Below are 19,277 nucleotides of genomic sequence, written 5' to 3' on the forward strand. Positions count from 1 at the left end.
TGGGATGGCGGCTGTTTTGCATTTGGGTTTTACGGCACCATTAATTCTATTCTTTCTTGCCAGCGGGGAGTCCGGGGACAACACCATCAAATCCTCATCAGTTTGCAAATGAAAGGTTTCTAACTTAAGATAGCCGGCAGTCTCAGAAATTTTCTTTTGAAAAGAAGAGCCGCGTGTTGACTTAGCATAGAAGCCCTTGAACTTTTTTTTTTTTTTTTTTTGAAAAAAAGTGGCTGCCCCAGGAATTTAAAAAATAAAAAATTATTGCTTATTGTACTGTATCATCATGGCGGGCATAGTTTTAAAAATAAATTTTATCAGCGCCACGTCTGTCAGAATTTTTTATTTTTGGGTAATATTCTAGGGAATTAGCCAGTCAACGGAGGGCATCCAGCCATTAACGGTTGTTTCTTCAAACGAGTCAGCGGGCGGCTCGGGTTTTAACTTCTGCTGTGTGGTAGATTACATTGCTGCTCTGTCTTAAGAGTCAAGAAAGAGAGAGAACACAATATTCACAAGTCCCGGAGGAATCGGCAAAATGACGAAAAAGCCCCTAATCGCGCTAGTATTCACACTGCTCCTACTACTGTCATCGGCTTCTCCATCACCGCCACCGGCCAGTGTTTGCATAATCGGCAGCGGCATCGGCGGATCGTCGGTAGCTCACTTCCTCCGGCACTACTCCAATTCGAACCCCTACGATGCTCAGATTGGTCAAATCAGAATCTTCGAGCGACACGGGGTGGTTGGTGGCCGCATGGCCACTGTCTCCGTCGCCGGCGAGACCTTTGAGGCCGGAGCCTCCATTCTCCATCCCAAAAACTACCACGCCTTGGAGTTCACTAGATTGCTTAATCTCACCGTAAGAAAACCATCCACTTCCATGTCTTGTTTCTCTTTGGGAATTTGGGATGGCCATAAATTCATATTCAAGACTTTTACCTCGGATTCCGAAAGTGTGATCGTCCAAAGCTTTGTTTCACTTGCCAATTCGATTAAGATGTTCCTTCGCTATGGCCGCTCTCTCTTTCGCATGACTAATTTCGTCGAGGTACATTAATTTCTTCCATTCTTTAATTATAATTCGTTGAGAGTACAAATATTACAGCATGAGGTGCAATTATCTGTCGAATTATGAGTCAAGCAATTAAGCGGAATGTACAACTTCTTTCCAGGTGTGTTCATAGATTTCTGATGTATTATAGTGCAGTTGAGACTGTAGTCGAGAGTATAAAGATTACAGCACGTGGTGCAAATATTTTTCTAACTGAGAGTATAAGCACTTAAGCATAATGTACAACTTTCTCTTCTTATGATGTTTACATGGGACTGTTGATAGATTTTGAAGTATTACAGTGCTTTTGAGACTTATTTGAGAGTAAAAATGTTACAGTGTGTGGTGCAATTGTTTTTCAAACTAAAAGTACAACTGTACATGCATTTTAGCAGAATGTACAACTTATTGTTCGTATGATGTTTACAGAGGATGCTTGGTAAATTTTTGAAGTATTATAAACCATTTGACAGTCGGCCAGTGTTTGAGAGTGTGGAGGAGATGCTGAAGTGGGCGGGCCTCTATGATTTAACAACTCAGACTCTTGAGGAGGAATTGGTTGATGCTGGGTTGTCTCCTCTACTCATTCAAGAGCTTGTCACGGTTCGAAAGTTCCCTATCCTTCCATTTTCCCTTTGCTTTTGTGGTTCTTTTAATCCATTGATTTTCCAAGTGCTAATGCATGTTGATTGTAATGTGAGAATAGTTAAAATGAAACCAAAGCCGAGTGGTCTTGTTAATGCAATCCACTATGGGAAAATTCATTTCTGAAACTGGGAGCAACACTAGATTGATTTTTTTAATTGCTTATTATTTTAACTACTCTATTGTTATCATGAGAAAAGTGAATCCTGTTTTCAAGTGCTTGTCTCCTGAAAATTGTTACCAATTTAAGGAAGCAAAAGTGAAAGAGAAGCTTAGGCTATGGAATTTTTGTTAATTGTTTTCTCCTTGATATCTGTTCATCTCATGGATTTGATTGTTGTTAGAATGTCTGGAAGTCGTGGTGAGACATTAGTAAAAGAATGTCTGGAAGTCATGATGAGACAAAAGTAAAAGATTCACATAAAAGTGTATGCTTATAGTCATTTTATGTTGGAAAATTTCTCTGTGGACCAAGGTGCACAAGCGCACCCCATAAACCTTGTGGTTTTAAGAGAAACCACATGATAATGTGACATCTTGTGATATCGGTGAGCATGATTTTGCTGATATCACCCTATTTCACTTCTACTCTGGAGCACTTGGTCAACGGCCCATTGCAGTCTGTTCTTCAAGTAAACATTTGCCACATCCTCAACTATTTGGCACAGAATAAAAGAAATGAGGGAGCACTTAATCAAATTTAAAACAGACAAATCCTATTTTTATTCATTTATTCTCTAGATCCTTGAGTTATGTAATTGCATGTTTTCTAAACTGGCACTGCTAGTTCTGATATTTTTAAGGCATTATGTAAAAACATCTACTATTTGCAATTGTAGTCCGATACTCTCCTAAAGAATTGAACAATGAAATACAAAATCTGAGAATCTCAAATTACTCTTGTCCTGTGACTAGGAGTAACATGAACAGGATCCATCAAAATTAGCAGAAAATGGCTAAATCTTGTGCTGAGTGAGTGAGGATTGTTTCACTTTGTATATTCACTTTTAGAATATGCAGCCATGAATGATACAACATTGCTGCTCTGAAGATGTTTCATAGACCACTACGAACTTGTAAGTTTGAATTACAGAAATGTTTAAAAAATTTAAAACTTCATAAACTTCTCCTTTGACAGCATATCTAAGCACTAACTTCTTGTATTTTACTCAACACTTGAACCCCAGTGGAGTGATGCAAAAGCATACAACTTGTTGTGATAGTCAGCATTGAAACAGATGTGCATTCTTGTGTGCGTTAGTGGTGTACATGGCCCAAGGAGTCCTAGTTTTTGATGCCATAGCTTCTGATGCTGAGAGCTGAAACTTGCTGAGGATTATAAAGTGTGAGACATAAAGGGAGCAGTTTGGTATAAGAAGCTTCTAGAAAATGCTTGAATAGGTGGTGTAATTTATGATGTGCTTGGGGTTGTAGCAAGTTATCAGCGAAAAACCTGAGCCTTTCTTTGGGCCCTTTAGGTAGCTTTCGGACATGTAAAAGCTACTTGTTAACCTTAGAGACTTAATCTAGTAGTGTTTTTCTTGGTTTTTTCAATTTGATTACATTATTTTTCCTTCTGGGTTCTATTGACATGTTGGAATAATATTCATGAGGCTTTGGAGTTTATATTAAGCCAAAAAACGTGCAATTTGACTTCATTTGATGTAGGTAGGCTTTAGCCTTCAGAACTTATGGTGGTTTTAGGCTTTTTGCTTAGCATTTTGGTGATTTTGACTGCAAAAGTTGAATCTGCATGAAAGGATGGAATTTATGGTGTCTTGTTGAGGAAAGCTGTCAATTGTTGTCAAGCTGTATCCAGAATTTGGCTGCTGTGTCTGCAACAATAACAGAAATATGTTAGGATGAAGAATAAAAATTGGAAAGGAAAGCAAACTGAAACAGATAGAGGGAAAATGAAATGAAGTAATAAAAAGATATGCCCAGCTACTGCATTTGTTCTTTTCCTTGCCTATGATTTCTTTGGGAGACATCTTGTTGCATACCTTATCTGAACTTTTTTTGTTAACTTGGGTTGGATGTCAAAGAACATGAAAAAATCATTTTCAATCAATGGTATTCCAGGGGATATCTTTTAAGTGTTGCATCTGTGTTCAACTCCTTTACTTTTTTTCTTTAATTTGTGATTTTGAATACGTTCCTTTCCTTTTTTCTTTAATTTGTGATTTTTAATGCGTTCTGTTCCTATTTCAGTACAATACCTATTGACATTCACTTGGCAAGTTAAAAACATGAAGTTGCAGTATCATCTAACCCTCAGACCAATAGGCAAGTTTGGTGTTCTACCAGCTTAGTAATCTGAAGCTCTGTATCTTATAGCTTTTTAACAGGACTGATTGAAGGAACAGTTTCTCTTTAACTATAAAAAGGATCATACACCCTGTTCATTTTTTTCTTGAGATTTTTTTATTCCATTTGAATTAAGTCCTACCTTAAGAGAGTGAGCAATCTATAAGCATTATAGTTTTCAATGCTACATGGAAATGTGAACTTTTGTCCTGATGCTGCACATAGGAGCTTTGAGGGGGGTGAATCCAAGTAGAGGCTTTGTTATTTGGGACTTTGAAAGTTGGTCTTTGGGTTAAGCTTGTTTTGCTTCCTTAACGATAAAAATCAAGGATTAACTCCAAGCGAAGCTAATTCTTTTTATTTATTTATAAAATTTCGGTAGTTGACATATGAGCTTTCTAATTTCTTTATGGATCCAGAGATGCAGCATTTTATGTACATCTTTTTCCATAGTTCTATTTGCACATATGTTCCAGTAGCAGTTGCCTTTCTTCATTTCCAAGAGTAGTTGGAGGAGTGTAGAAAGAATCTAAATTTGCATATTTTATCCCTTTATTGTATTTATGGATAAACAAATGCAGTCATTTGATTACAGTGTACCAGAATTTGGTTTTGGAAGCTATGAATTCATGTTTTTGTGAGGTAGTGCTTGTGAAAGATATCCATTCTTTTGGTCATAAGTTTGGTAGGTACTGATGAGAGAAGGTTGTTTTTTTATTAGTTTCCTCTTGGCCTGAAGAAACATTCAAGTGTCCATTGTGTCCTGAAGAAAGATTGTGTCCATCTTGTCCCTGAAATGAATAGATGGTATTTCCAATCTTAGAACATGCATTTGTTCACTGAAGTTGAAATTATTAGATCCACAATTTAGGTTATTTATGAGACTATGATAATACAGAAGTGGAGTTTGTTACATGATTGCACTTTTGGCGTGTAAACATTCTAGACCATGGATTGTTTTTAGAAACAGGAAATAGGGTGTAATTTGAAGTACTTACATTGCAATTATGATTTTGAATTCCTTAGAATATGTTAATTTTCTATTCAAATACGACAGAGCCAATTGGAAGTTCACAGAAAATTATGTTGGATAAGTTTGGAACTGAGCAGAATCTTTAGGCAACTTAAATTTGGAAATCTCATGGGCATGAGGTCAAATTTACATTTGAATTACAATATTGTGAGGGTATATAATAGATAAACATATTAGAACACTTAAGTTCATCAAAAGTGAGAACGGTCATGTTGAAGCTTAATGGTCATGCAGGACATCCCCTTCTGAAGTCTTCCTAACTGGAAAGTGCAAAATGAAGAAAGATGAAATAATTCATTGATTGTGGATAAATAAATGTAAATCCTTTGCTGTATTAATGTAAATCCTTTCCTAAATCTGTCTATTTATGTAATATTCTAGAAATACCATTTTATAGGGTGTTTCTAAAGTTACTTGCTTGTGTTTTTATAGTAATTCTCCCATGATGCATAACTGAATAATTCATTCCCTTTATGTCCTTGGAAAAAAAGGTTGGGCATTTAGAAAGCTTTTTTTTTGCATTTTTTTGTGCAAATTTTCTAGAGGCATAAATTATATAATTTATATTTTCTATTTGATATTTTTGGAAACAAATCACAGACACAATTGCATGAACTTTATGGGAATTAGATTAGGATATTGCTGACTAGTCCTTGACATGTACGTGTTTCTCCTTTTCAAAATTATTTACGCTTCTAAATCAAGGATTTATTACTTTTTAGAATTTATTATTTGATTTTCAGAGTCAGAGCCTAGATAGAGACACTCGACCTTTTTGCTTACAAACTTATGCAACTCTGGATATCAAAGATCACTTTCATTGCAAGAATTCTCATACAATATCAAATTTTGACATATGACATTTAAGAAGCAGATAATAATGTCACTGACATGGGAATCATCATTTCCATATCGTAATGTTTCTATGCGTATGGCTTCCTTCGTTTCTGCATGTACCTAGAGGGGATGAACAAGCACCTCTCTGCATGGTTTTATTGAAGAATAGCCGTAATTGCATGTAACGGTATGTTCTCTGTCTATTGTTTTCCATTTTCCCATATTCATGATTAATAAATATAAGTTTTTGACCAGGATAACTAAAGACCCTTAGTCTGGAGATATGACTGTATAAAGATGCATATTCTTTTGCTAATTTGCACATTTATATCCTTATCTCATATGGGGCTAGTGTTTTATGTCTGTGGGTCTTTTCATAGTCTATAAGTCTAGTGCAGACTGAAGTATCATTCATAGTGAGGTTAAGTAGTTGATTTCTGTATTTTTGGTTCTTAGGGAGCTGCATTGCAATGAATTTTCCGTGCTAGAAGAAATGATATGATGTTACCAAATTAAGGATCTTACATTATGTTTTGCTTCTGCAGGTGATCACAAGAATCAACTATGGGCAAAGTGTCCGCATCAGTGGACTAGCTGGTGCAGTATCTCTGGCAGGGTCTGGGGGTGGCTTGTGGTCAATTGAAGGAGGGAATTGGCAAATGGCGGCCGGACTGATCAATCAGTCTCATGTTGTTTTGCACCCTCACACAGAAATAGAATCTTTATCTTATGTTTCAGGTCTGTATGAGCTGAATTCCACAGAAGGAGAGAGCTATACATGCGAGGTAGCAGTCATTGCTACACCCTTGGATGAGCTGAATATTCGTTTTACACCAGGCATTTCAATTCCTGAGAGACAATTGCAGCACACCTTCACAACATTTGTTAGGGGTTGCTTAAATCCTGTGAGTATTATGTTCTAGTTGATAGTGTTTTGGACTGATTACAATTGAATTGTTATTTTCATCATAATAACTGTTGTGAAAAGACATCCATATTAAAAGTTAGGTTTTGAACAGATTATTTGTAGAGCTAAAATGGACCACACCTAATATTGGGGCAAGTTATATTTGTTCAAGTTGAGTTTGTAGTAATAAAATTACCTATTTGCTTAAAATGTATTTTTCTTATTTGGATTTCTTTAAATTGCGCCTGATTTGGGGGTTTATTTGGCAAGAAATATTTTGGTTTCGACATGGTATCAGACATCCCAGAATTGGTTGGCACCACAGAGACCCCAGGTGTGCCATTCTCAAGCATCTCTGTTCTGAACAAGCATGGGGAGAAAGATATGACTTACAAGATTTTCTCCCGACAACTTATGCCTGAAGAATTATTGAATCACATATTTAGGTATGGTTAAATTTGGTACCTTCTAGGATGTCATGAATATCTGGAAGTACAATGCACTTATCTTGAGCTGTAGTTGTCTAAGAAAATTTCACTACATTCCGACTGTTTGTTGGCAAGACTTTGTAGTCATCTTTACCATCTTGAAAATTCAAGTCACTGATGCTTTATTGGCATTTCTTGACTGTAAGTATAGATTGAAGTTGTAATTAGGATGATGAATATGTTGCTTCCTGAGAAAGAAAAACTTTAATAGGTGGTGATTTATAATTTAAGTTTTGACTCTAGCTTGTTTTCTTCTCTCAACTATGGATTGATTGTGCATTCAAAATTTTTGATCATGTTATCATATGTTTTCATTAGTATTCAGCCACCTGTTGCATTTGTAATATTGTTTCTTGCATTGCTATAACTAATCTGTGCTCACTGAAAATTGATTCCTATGTTTGCAATGGATGAGGATGCATTATTCTTTTTCTTCAACTCAATGAGGATTCACATAAAGGCTCATGCAGCAACTGCTAACCCAAGATATCCAAGTTCTCCACACAATCATCCCAAGAGATCTCAAAAACATACATTTGTGCTATCTCTATACTAATTTATTTAAATATTTTGTCAATATGTTTCTTTTGCACCGTTTTTACCATACATGCAAGTGTTTTTATGTTGTTCTTTTCTTCTTCTTGTCTTTTTTTTGTTATGTATTTACTATTCAATGTAATCTTCCTTGTATCTAATGTTTTCTTATCCTGCTTTTCATAGTGTGAGAAATGAGACCATCAAAATAAACTGGGCTGCATATCCTCATTATCACGCTCCTGAGGTGTTTGCACCATTGATATTGGATTCCAAAAATCTCTACTATGTAAACGCATTCGAGAATGCTGCTAGCACCATGGAAACGAGTGCTGTTTCAGCAGAGAATATAGCTCGTCTTATCCTCTCAAGACTCTCCAGTCAAAACTGTTCAGGTACATCGGGCCTGAAAAACTTTTGCTCTGAATACCAAATGCATTCAGACCTGTAAGGGTAAGCATTGCAGCTATACGGTGTTGCAGAGATGTATACACTTAAGTAGATTATAGCTCGAAAAGATGCAATTAAATGCATTTTAAACCTTTATGACTTAATTAGAGCAGCTGCTGTATGTTTGGCAGAGATATATATGTATGTGTGTATGTATACCTTGTAAGATATCTAATCAATCTTGATGTCTAAGAATAAGTTCAGTGTAATGCCTGATCAGTTGAGGGTAACCCATGTGTTTCATTTTCGTTTTCGTTCTTGATTAATTCTCATTTTGGAAGTCAAATAGCAGACTTGATGTTTAATACTATGTATTGTTGTTTATAGGTGATGTGGTACTCTTCTTACGTGTTTTTATAAAATCTTATGTTGAGGAGATAAAAATTCTCATCTAAAGGGTCACAAAATAACAAATTTGTAGACAATAGCTCTTGGGAAATTTAGCTTTGAGGCCTTTAAATTCACTCAAGTAATTACCACTTTTAGATCTATAATGTATTTATATGCTCTTGTGAAATGAATTTTTTTTTATACTTCGTTAGAAGTACTATTATTCTGGTTGTGGTGGATAAAGTTCTTTTGTCTTTCTCTTCACTACCAAAGCCACCGATCTTCTTCTCTAATAACATGTTCTCTAACATTTGCAAAAGATCAAAATCATGAGAGTCTATTTGGTCACTTGGAGAAATGCTTAGACAAAAAATCTTTTTTTTTTCCTTGACTTTTAGACATCTTTGTCTTTCCCTTCATTGCCAAAGTCCTGAGTTCTTTAATAATATGTTTTGTAGCAATGGCAAAATATCAAAATCATGAGGGTCTACTTGATCATATGGAAATGCAGACGTGATTACTATTGTAATATTGTGAAGACTATTGGTATGGAATGTTATCAATTGATTCAATCTTCCATAGGCAACGCTTTTTCATGATTGTTGCTTTGATTAAAAGCATGCTATGGCAATTCCTAGATGCAAGTTTGAGCACAAAAATTGAATGTTTGGATTGGTGATATTTTCTGGTAAAGTTGAAGATTAAGGAAAAAAAAAGAGAAATAGTATATTGTACAAACAAAGTTGATTTGCTGTAGTTTGATATTAGTATTATATTTTTGCATGACCTGACAGGAAGGGGCAGCCCCTCTTTGGCCATAACTTAAGAAGTTATTGATAGGGGATTATTAAACTTCTCAATTTTTTTTCCAATTAATAATCAAGATGGTGGTGATTACTAAGAGGGGTTTATGATTGTTGGACAAGTTTGAATCCTATCAGTTGTTTTTTTATTCTTTTATTCTTTTTTTTTTTATTTGTCATCAGTTGACTTTCAGTCTACTTTTAACGTTAAAATACAGCTTCAATCTGCATAGGAAAATTCCTATTAATTTGCTTAGTCTCATTTATACATACTTCTGCTTGAATTAAAACACTGAATATAATTAATAAAAAACAACATAAAAAGTGCATATTTGTCTATACTCCATCCCTTCTCTCTTTCTCTCTCCCTCTTTGAACTTTATCAATGTGCATTTACTCTTTGACTCTCTCCCCACACTCTTCCCAATGTTATCATTATCATTGGGGTTAATCACATTTTATCCCCTTAAAGAATACTTCATTTCTCAGTTTATCCCCTAACGTTTAATTTTGCTCATTTAACCCTCTTTAGAACAAAATTGCCCTTGCATTATTTTGACTTTTCATTTACCTTGTTATTCTTTCTTTTGTTTCTTTTTTTCTTTCTTCTTTATTTAATTCTTCCTCTTTCCTACAAAAATCTTCACCTTAATGATTGAAATTAAAAAAGAGGAATTGTAGAGATCTATCTTCTCCTTAAATGATTTAAAAAAAAATATTCAAATCACTTTCCTAAAATACAATTTTTTTAACCTTTCAATTCTTTTAATTTTGGGTTTTTCTCTTTCCTTTCTAGTTTCTCATTTTATTCCCAAGAAAATATCTTAATATGAAATTGTGACTTGATTAATAATCATCAATTGAAATTTGTGACATGTAGCATCATACAAAAAATCAAAATTAGTTTTTGATGTCTTTTAAACTTTCACCCATAAATATACAATTACAAACTCAAAATAAAATTTTCGTTGAAATGAAATTTCTATTGGGAAGGATGAAAGAGAGAAGAAAGAGAACAAGAAATAAAAGAAAGGAAAATAATTTCATCTTATAATATTTTCTTGAGAATAAAATGAGAAATTAGAAAGAAAAGAGGAAAACCCAAAATTAAAAAAATTGAAAGGCTAAAAAATTGTATTTTAGGAAAGTGATTTAAATATATTTTTAATCATTTAAGGAGAAGATAGATCTCTGCAATTTCTCTTTTTTAATTTCAATCATTAAGGTGAAGATTTTTGCGGGAAAGAGGAAGAATTAAATAAAGAAGAAAGAGAAAAAGAAATAAAAGAAAGGAAAACAAGGTAAATGAAAAGTCAAAATAATGTAAGGGCAATTATGTCCTAAAGGGGGTTAAGTAAGTAAAATTAAAGATTAGGGGATAAACTGAGAAATAGAGTATTATTTAAGGGGAAAAAATGTGATTAACCCTTATCATTGTCGTTTAAAGGATTCACCTATATAGGTTCAATAAGTTGCTTCTAATAAATTAAGATTTTAGTTCCGTCATAAAGTATATATTTATTGTGTTTTGCCTAGGCATTTGCAAAGTATTTCACAAAACTCCCATACATATAATCTCAACATAACCTAAGAAAGGAAACAAATTAACATAGAAACTCTCAAAGAGAGAGAGAGAGAGAGAGAGAGAGAGAGATATGTTTCTAAAATGAGAATTACATTTAGCATTTCAAGTCTTCAATGTACATCTCATCTGGTGGATTAGTAACCACAAACCACACCAGTTAACAAATTGAATGCTACTTAAAATGCGGAGGAAAGGGGGATAAACAACAATAACAGGGGAGAGAAAATGAAGGCTAAGGATGCCTATAAATAAGATAAAGTATAGAAAAAATTGCGTGGATATACCTGCAAGATAAAATCAACAAATTTCAGTATATTTACGGGCTAAACATTTCATGTTTCTGCACATAAAACACTGTTCTTGTATCTACATTAGACCTAAAAGGAAAATCAAATTTCCAAGTCGAAGATATATTACCTCTTCTTATAAGTCATCATTTCATAATTGACTGAATGAGATACAATTTATACACATATTGTAGAAAATTATAGTGATATAATCTCAAGACTTATTTATATTTTTTAATCTTGGATTTCATTCAAGTACCTAGGCTAAAAAGAAGAATCTCAAGCTTTAGGATCTCTTTATCAAACATATATACAGGAAGAGCCACCATAAAGTACTTGATTATGAACAGTAGGTGTATCAGCTGTTGATGGGCTGTCTGAAAACAAACAATAAACTCAGATAGCAGAGGATGAAAAGGTTGAGACAGATGAACAAAAAGTTGGTAAGATTATCTGAGATGTCAAGGGGAGAACTTTAGGCTAAAGCAAAATGCAATAACATATGAAAATTATCTATCAAACTATTGCAACCTAAACTATCAACAATACAGTGGAGGATCTATAATCTGTAAAACAAAAGAGCAAAGAAAAAAAAAAACGAAGAGCTAAAAGAGAGGTCTTTTTAGAAAGGGAAGAATAATGACAATAAAATTCATTCATAAGCGGAAGAAAATGCCAGAGAAATTTCCATATTCTAAATAGAATGATTTCTTAGGAAATCTGTGGGTACACACAAAAGGAAAGGAAATAAAACAGCAAAAAATCACAAATATGAGAACACATGCACTAATGTGAACCAAATCTTCTATGTCATTAGCAACAAAGGTGGAATATAATACTTAATATTTTGAAGGAAATATTGAAGTTATCATGGGAAGAAAAAGTTAGAGCCCTACCATCATCACCTGTACATTAAACAAAATTACGTCACAATAGATCAGAGAAAAGTAGGTCAAGAACACTGGAAGTCCAACAGAAACAGAAATGGCAAATCGTCCAAAATCAGTTCAATCCAAAATTTTACAGCTACCATAGAAAAGGAGCGAACTACAAATACTAACCAAAAGCAAAACTTTCATGGTAAACTAAAGGGATAATTTCAGAAACCTCCCTTGAGGTTTTTAATAATTTCACTTAGCTCCCTCGAGATTTTAAAACTTACACATACCTCCCTTGTCGTTTACAATGACAATACTACCCTTAAATATTTTATTGAAATTCCTTTGTTTGGTATGCTTATACTTAGAATGACTTTTAAAATTATTTTTCATTATTTTTCCTTCTTATTCCTTTTTTCAAAATTTTTGCCAATAAACTGTAAAACTACCACTATTACCTCTAATTTTTATTGTAACCAAATGTCGAATTGGTGATTTTTTTATAAGTTAATTTATATGTAATCCAATATTTTTGCTGATCTTTGTTTTCTATTTTTTGATATTAAAATTAATAATAAATAAAAAATGGCCCACATCACTACTAAATTATGATAATCCCACTATTTAAAAAATTCATAAATTCTAAATGAATTATTTCAACATTTTCTTTTTTATCTTATAAATCTAAATCCATAATAAACTACTATCAAAGTATCCTATCATAGTGATAAAATTACTATAATAGTTGTTTATCAAATAGTAAATATGGGCATGAAAAATTTGGCACCTTTTACTTATAATTATACTAGATAAATATTTGTATAAGAAAATAAATTAAAACTCATTACACAAGGGTATTTTTGGGTATTTATTAAAAAAATTTGACCAAGTCTATATTACTTTAAAGTTTTGTTACTAAGTCTATCAAATTAAGGGAGGCAGGTGTAATTTTCCAAACCTTGAGGGAGCTCAGTGAAATTGTCAAAAATCTTAGGGGAGGTTTCTAAAATTATCCCTTTAAAAATTTGACCAAATCTATATTATTTTAAGGTTTTGTTACTAAATCTATCAAATTAAGGGAGGTAACTGTAATTTTTCAATCCTTGAAGGAGATTGGTGAAATTGTAAAAAATCTTAGGGGAGGTTTCTGAAATTATCCCTAAACTAAATCCAAACCAAAACCTGAAAATTTTGACAACAACGCGAGTCATAACCAAATTTTAAAGCACTAAGAGCAAAAACATAATTTGCTTATGTAATTGGTCTTAGAGATATATACTGTAACAAAACTGGAAGCAACTGCATACACAAAACTTGAAAATAAAACCACATCACAATCCCGTGGATTTAAAAATGCCAAAAAATAAAAGCCCTTTTTTTTTTTTTTTTTCTAAAAGTGTAAACATTTGAAACCAAAAACAAAAACAAACGACAGAGAAACGAGATGAAGAGGCTTACACAGGTCAACATGAAGCTTCATCATTTTCCAATTCGAAATCTAGGAATAATTTGGACAAACTATTGCTAGCCAATGGAATTTTCAATCGTTGCTTCAATACCAATTGTTTGCGTTCTTTGGACCACAAACCAGAATCCAAAACTTGAATTTTATGGCACTCATGCATGTTGTTTTTAAGCACAGGTTTCTTAATTCAACCTTGTAATACAGGGATTTAGCAGAACGGTCATGTATTTAAAAAGAATCCTAATTTTCATCAGACCTCGACCAAGAAGCAAAAATAAATAAATAAATAAATAAAACAAAGGAACATGGAAGTGTCCCTGCTGTGAGGAATAAATAACAGCAGGACTCAAACGAGTACTGTTGGTTCTAAACCAAATTAATCATATAAGTAATAGTAATTTCTCTAGTAAAATTTAACAAAGAAATTAACAAAATCTCATACCTCAATATTGCATTAATAAATGCAAATAATTTGTACCATCAAAGGTTATTTTGGCATGGGTTGATGCGCGAACTAGATCTTAAAATTATTGGATGAACAGCTTCTGATCTTCAATCCGACTACCTTGAATTGACAGCTACTAAAAAGTTCGGTAGGACTGAGGCGCGTAGAACGCTCTCTTTAAGACGATACGCGCCCTTACGGTATTTTTTAAACCGATGCAGAAGGTCTAGCACACCGCTTTCAGGATACAACAACCCAACTCTATAGTTGTTGCTTCCCTTTGATCTGCACAACCAAGAGAAGCAGAAGCTTCCCAATATCTTACTTTGCCCAAAGAAAATAGAATGAGGGAAAAAGAAATGAGTGTGAGGAAAATAGAATTTAGAATGATCTTTTGTTGAGAAAAGTGTGTCTCAAAATTCTCCAAAGAATTTCACTATTTATAGGCTACAAAACCTTAAGAAAAAGGGTTGAAAATGTGTAACGGTTTTTCCATATTAAATTGTAGTCAATTGGTAGAATTTGTAACCTAAAAAAATTAATTCACATTTGAATGGGTTATAAAGACTCAATTAATTCCTCATTTGAACTAGAGGTGTCAAAATGGGTGACTTGGGCGGGTTTGGGTTGGGTAAAATGGGTAATGGGTATAAGTGAGTCTACTCATTTATACCCATTTAATTAAATGGGTATAAATAGGTAAGTCAAAAAATGAATTGGATAACCCAATTACCCATTTATAACCCATTTATTTTAACTTTTTGTAAACTCATTTAAATTTATTTTTGCAAACTAAGTTATCAATTTATACCACTCTTTGTACCCATCATTAGTTTTAAATATTGTCGCGCCCCACTTTTTGATAAATAAATAAATGGTTTAAAAAATGTATTTTTTGATTCAATTTGTGATTGGAAAATGAATTGTGATTTAAAAGAAAAATGGGTCTAAATGGGGGTTTGAGAATGCGACGATTTGACCCAAAATTATAGTTTAAAAAGGGTTTTTAAAACTAAATACGGAGTCGCCACTTGGTAATGAGTTAAGGTGTACCAAGTCACCTAAAAAAATGTATTTTTAAAGAAAAATAGGAAAAAGTAGTGAGAAACCCTTTTTAAACGACTCCTAATCTACGTAAACCAATGAAAAAGGTTCGGGAGTCACATTTGACAAAGGGGAAGGCAAGGATAAAATCCAAGGCACCCCTTTGACCTAGCCAAGGCTAGTTGCATGATTTAATCAAAGATTTTCTTGTTTTAACCAAAGAATTTATTACATTTGGATGCACTACATGAATGCAAAAAAAGAAAAAAATGCAAACCTAAATTCTAAAATGTCTCTTGTAAGGTTTTTGGTCCCAACCACATGAATTGTGGCGGCCAATAAAGGAAAACCTTATAGAGGTCGATTAATGCAAATGATGGCTGAAGTGCAAGTGTGCAAGTGTATAAAAAGGTGAACGTGTGAAATTGTATAAAAAATCCAAATGTTTGTGTGCAAGTGTATGAAAAGGTGCATGTGTGAAATTGTATGAAAAATCCAAGTGTTTGTGTGAAAATAGAATATAAGGTAAAGTGGAATTCCATTTGTGAGGTGAAAATGAGCGCGTGATAGGAAAAATGTAGTGAGAAAGTATGGTTTTGAGAAATGTGAAAAAATGTGGTTAAAAGAGTATGTAGATGATAAAAATGAAAGTATGACCCTAGAGGAATGCAACAAGTCGGGTACGGGGGTTGACTCCTAACTTTTCGACTTCTATTTTCCCTTTGATTAGAAGGCAAAACTAGCGTGCTAAGGCTATCGAGTAACCACACTCGCTCGTTTTCCTTATCGGAAGGGGACTCTTCAGGCAAATGTACCCTAACTAGCATGAGATGCAAGTCCTAAAGTGAAGGGGAAGGGGTTTGAGGAACATACCAAATGATAAACTAAGGAAAAATGCGTGATATGTGGTGATCATGCACTTTATGAAAAAGGAAAAAAAAAAAAAAAAAAAAACCTATTGGGTCTAGCATTGGACTAGCCCCTCCTATGAATTCCGACTAGCGTTGGACTAGTGGAAACGATAAAAGAAGCCACAACTAGCGTTGGACTAGTGTGGTGACGTACATTCATCCATTTCATTCATCCACACTATAAAAAGCGAGTAGACATGCGAATCACTTATAAACACGTAGCACATAACACTTAACATGCTTGACTAGATGCAAGAACCTAATAAAGCGATTAAACACGTAACACGTAGGCATGCAACTAAGCTAATGAACCTATTACATTCACTAACTAAAACAAAAGGGGAAGGGGAAAATGGACCAAATTGCTCGCCACAGCCTTATCTATTACAAGCCAAGAGGTGTACACATACCCCATTAAGAATAACTTGAATAAAAAGCAAAAGTAAATGAAATAAATGAAAGTAATGAAAATAAAACTAGGAAAGTGAAATAGACATGCAAATTTCACTTAGCACATTAGTCCACATAGGAGAGACAAAAGGGATAAAAGAAATTATACCTCCCTTGAAATGAAGCTCTAATGGAGTGAAATCAACTTATCTACCCTCCAAAATAATAAAGGAGTCAAGGTGCCAATTTATTTGACAAATAATCACAAAGGATAAAAATAAACATGAATTTGAATCAATTAAATCATGTCAACAACCCACATTTAAGAAGTCAAAAGAAGAAAGGACTTGATTGCAAAAATTAACAAAGTCTTGGGGTCAAAATTAAAGAAAAATAAAGTTCAAGGACCTAATTGCAATTACATTAAGGACCGAATTGAAAGAAGTTGAAAAGGTCCTGGGCCAAAATACAGTTAAAGAGAAATTCAGGGACTGATGTGCAAAATAGTTTTCTGGTTTCTTAATGGATCAAGCCACTGGGCTATTTTATTTATTTGTTTGGGCCAAAGATCATTCGGCCCAATCGGAAGTCCAAGGAAAACAATCTGGCTAGCCCATCATTTTCACTAATCTAGCTCAAACAAAATTAAGGGCCTCAAGTTTCCAAGCCCAAATCATAAACCCAGAAGAAGCAAACCAAAAAAATCCATTAGCCCAACCCAGCTAAGTATTATTACCCAAAAACCTACACCATAACTAAACCCAACAAAAATTAGTAAATTAACTAAAATCATTAGGCCACAATTATGATCTAAATCCCCGAATTAATTTATCCCAAAAAGTCACATAAAATAGGCAAACATAGGATTAAGCTTAAAAGGGCGAAATTAGTTCAGCTTTTCCAATTTTTGGGGTCATATCAAAACAGGGGGGGAACTTGAGGGGTTCATATGCAACAGAAATAAGGATCTAATTGAAGGACTTATGGAGGTTTTGGGGCGACAGGGAAATTAGGTAACAATTAAGGGGGTTTTCAGAATTATTTTCAGACGAGCTACGAAGCTTCAAGCTACAGAACTTCATCTTCTTCGTTGGGTTTTTGCCATTTTTCAGACGCCATTTTCATAGCTTATTCAAGCAACACTCACAATTCCAAACCAAATCCAGCAAATTCGTTTCCAAACCCCCCCCTAAAACTTCAACGTCTACACAACCCCACTGTAGGAAGCCAGTCATTGCAGATCAAACGAAAAACCAAATGGACGAACATGCCATGGCAGAGAAATGAAGTCAGCTTTCTAGTAGCATTTTCGGTTGGGCATTCCGTCGAACACCAAACGGACATTACAAATTTTCACCAATTTCTCGCCCAATTATCATAAATCAGCACCCAAAATTTCGTCGAAATGCAAAGTAAAACATCATTCCAATCAACCCATAGAGCATTTACAATCAAAAAGAAAACGGACAATCAATCAAGAAAACTGCATAAATCAATTCACAGAAACATGCTTGGGGTTGGGGATTTTTCCAGAATTTGCACTCGAAGAAATCAAGCTGAAAGTTAAGGGAAGAAAATGGCTTACAATGTTCTTGGTGGAGCTTCGCAGGCGGTAATGGCAAGTTGGGGTGGTCGACGGAGGGAGCGAATGAATCGGAGAATTGGAAATCTTCGCTGCTGTTGCTGCTCAGGTCATCCACGGAAGAAGAGCAGGTGGAGAAGGGGTTTATGCCTCCTGGTGGCTGCGCTGGAGTCGGGAAGTGCGTCAGGTAGCTAGACGGCGCACGAGGTGGAAGTGCTGCGCAGAGCTCGGAGGTGGCGAAAGGAATAGCCCTGGCGGAGGGAGAAAGAGAAGCGGTTAACGAAGGGACGGATGGCAGAGGTGGCGATGGGGGTTGGAATCGGGGACCGCCGTTGGCTGGGTGTTGTTGGTCATCTTCTCCCCTTTCCCTTTTCAGATTTTTTCCTTTTTGTTCATCCGCCGCTCCTCTGTTTCTTTTTTCTTGTTCTTTCTCTGCTCTGTCGAAACCTTTTCCTCCAATTTTCAGATTTTGGCCTCTGTTCTGTTCTATCTCTCTCAGTTTCTCTCATTTTGCCTCTCGACAGTTTCCCCAAATTTCCAGATTCAATCCCCCCCTTTGTCCTTGTTCTATTTCATTTTTTTTTTACTCCAAGAGCCTGCTCTGTTTTTTCCTTTTCGCCGCCTCCCTGTTTTTCTCTTGCCCTTAGCCGACCTCTTTCTTTTTCATCCGTTGCAATTTTTCTTTTTCTTCTCTAGTCCCCCGTACCTCTCTCTCTCCATCCCCCCTCCTAAGCTAAACAAGTGTCCCCCTAAATGTTGTGTTGTCAAAATAAGCAAAGGAACACTTGTCCCCAAATTCCTTAACCACTTGTCCAATGATTGTTTTGTACACTTGTTCAACATACACATTTCCACCTATTTTGCCACTTTCATTTTTCTTCAAAAAATCGATTCAAAATAAATTAACAATTTTCAAACCAAATTTAAGAGAATTAAGGCCACTTTTAATATATTACAAAAAATGAAAATGATGAATCTAACCCAATTAAAAATTTAAAATAAAAATAAATAATAAATAAATAAATAATAAATGATAAAGAAAAATGAAATTACAAATAATCAAAATTTGGTGTCTACAAATATTTATTTATAATGTTCAATAAACTTAATTACCAATTTTTTTTCATTTATACTCTATGTCACAAAATTACCTATTATTTAATAATTGAATAATAAGAATATAAAATTTTGAACTAAGTACTATAAAAATTAATATAAAAACTTAATCCAAAAATTTTGAACCCCTAACATTTTTTCACATATAAATTTAAATTTTCATTTTATAAAGATAAGAAAATAAGC

General features: G+C 34.2%; 1 protein-coding gene and 1 long non-coding RNA gene across 2 annotated transcripts; one reads left to right on the top strand and one right to left on the bottom strand.

The window, feature by feature from the left end:
• Positions 1–404: 404 nt before the first annotated feature.
• Positions 405–8,485, top strand: LOC113699233 (farnesylcysteine lyase). Its single transcript, XM_027219442.2, has 5 exons — positions 405–1,051; positions 1,484–1,657; positions 6,422–6,781; positions 7,054–7,229; positions 7,992–8,485. The coding sequence occupies exons 1-5, from the start codon at positions 539–541 to the stop codon at positions 8,254–8,256; spliced, it is 1,488 nt and encodes a 495-aa protein (XP_027075243.1). The 5' UTR covers positions 405–538; the 3' UTR covers positions 8,257–8,485.
• A 2,559-nt stretch (positions 8,486–11,044) lies between these two features.
• LOC140010158 (uncharacterized) lies at positions 11,045–19,038 on the bottom strand. The gene is made up of 2 exons (XR_011817422.1): positions 11,520–19,038; positions 11,045–11,257 (listed from the first exon to the last, which is right to left on the bottom strand). It is a non-coding gene; the product is annotated as an uncharacterized lncRNA (long non-coding RNA).
• Positions 19,039–19,277: the final 239 nt, after the last annotated feature.

The sequence above is a fragment of the Coffea arabica genome, chromosome 7c (genome assembly GCF_036785885.1).
Source record: "Coffea arabica cultivar ET-39 chromosome 7c, Coffea Arabica ET-39 HiFi, whole genome shotgun sequence".
Taxonomy (NCBI): Eukaryota; Viridiplantae; Streptophyta; class Magnoliopsida; order Gentianales; family Rubiaceae; genus Coffea; species Coffea arabica.

What these genes read in the sequence shown, in the direction of transcription:
- LOC113699233 (XM_027219442.2), top strand. Translation starts at nt 539, where the DNA reads ATGACGAAAAAGCCCCTAATCGCGCTAGTATTCACACTGCTCCTACTA. An exon ending in GCATGACTAATTTCGTCGAG is followed by an intron (nt 1,052 to 1,483) that starts GTACATTAATTT and finishes TGATGTTTACAG; the next exon opens with AGGATGCTTGGTAAATTTTT. An exon ending in TTAGGGGTTGCTTAAATCCT is followed by an intron (nt 6,782 to 7,053) that starts GTGAGTATTATG and finishes TTATTTGGCAAG; the next exon opens with AAATATTTTGGTTTCGACAT.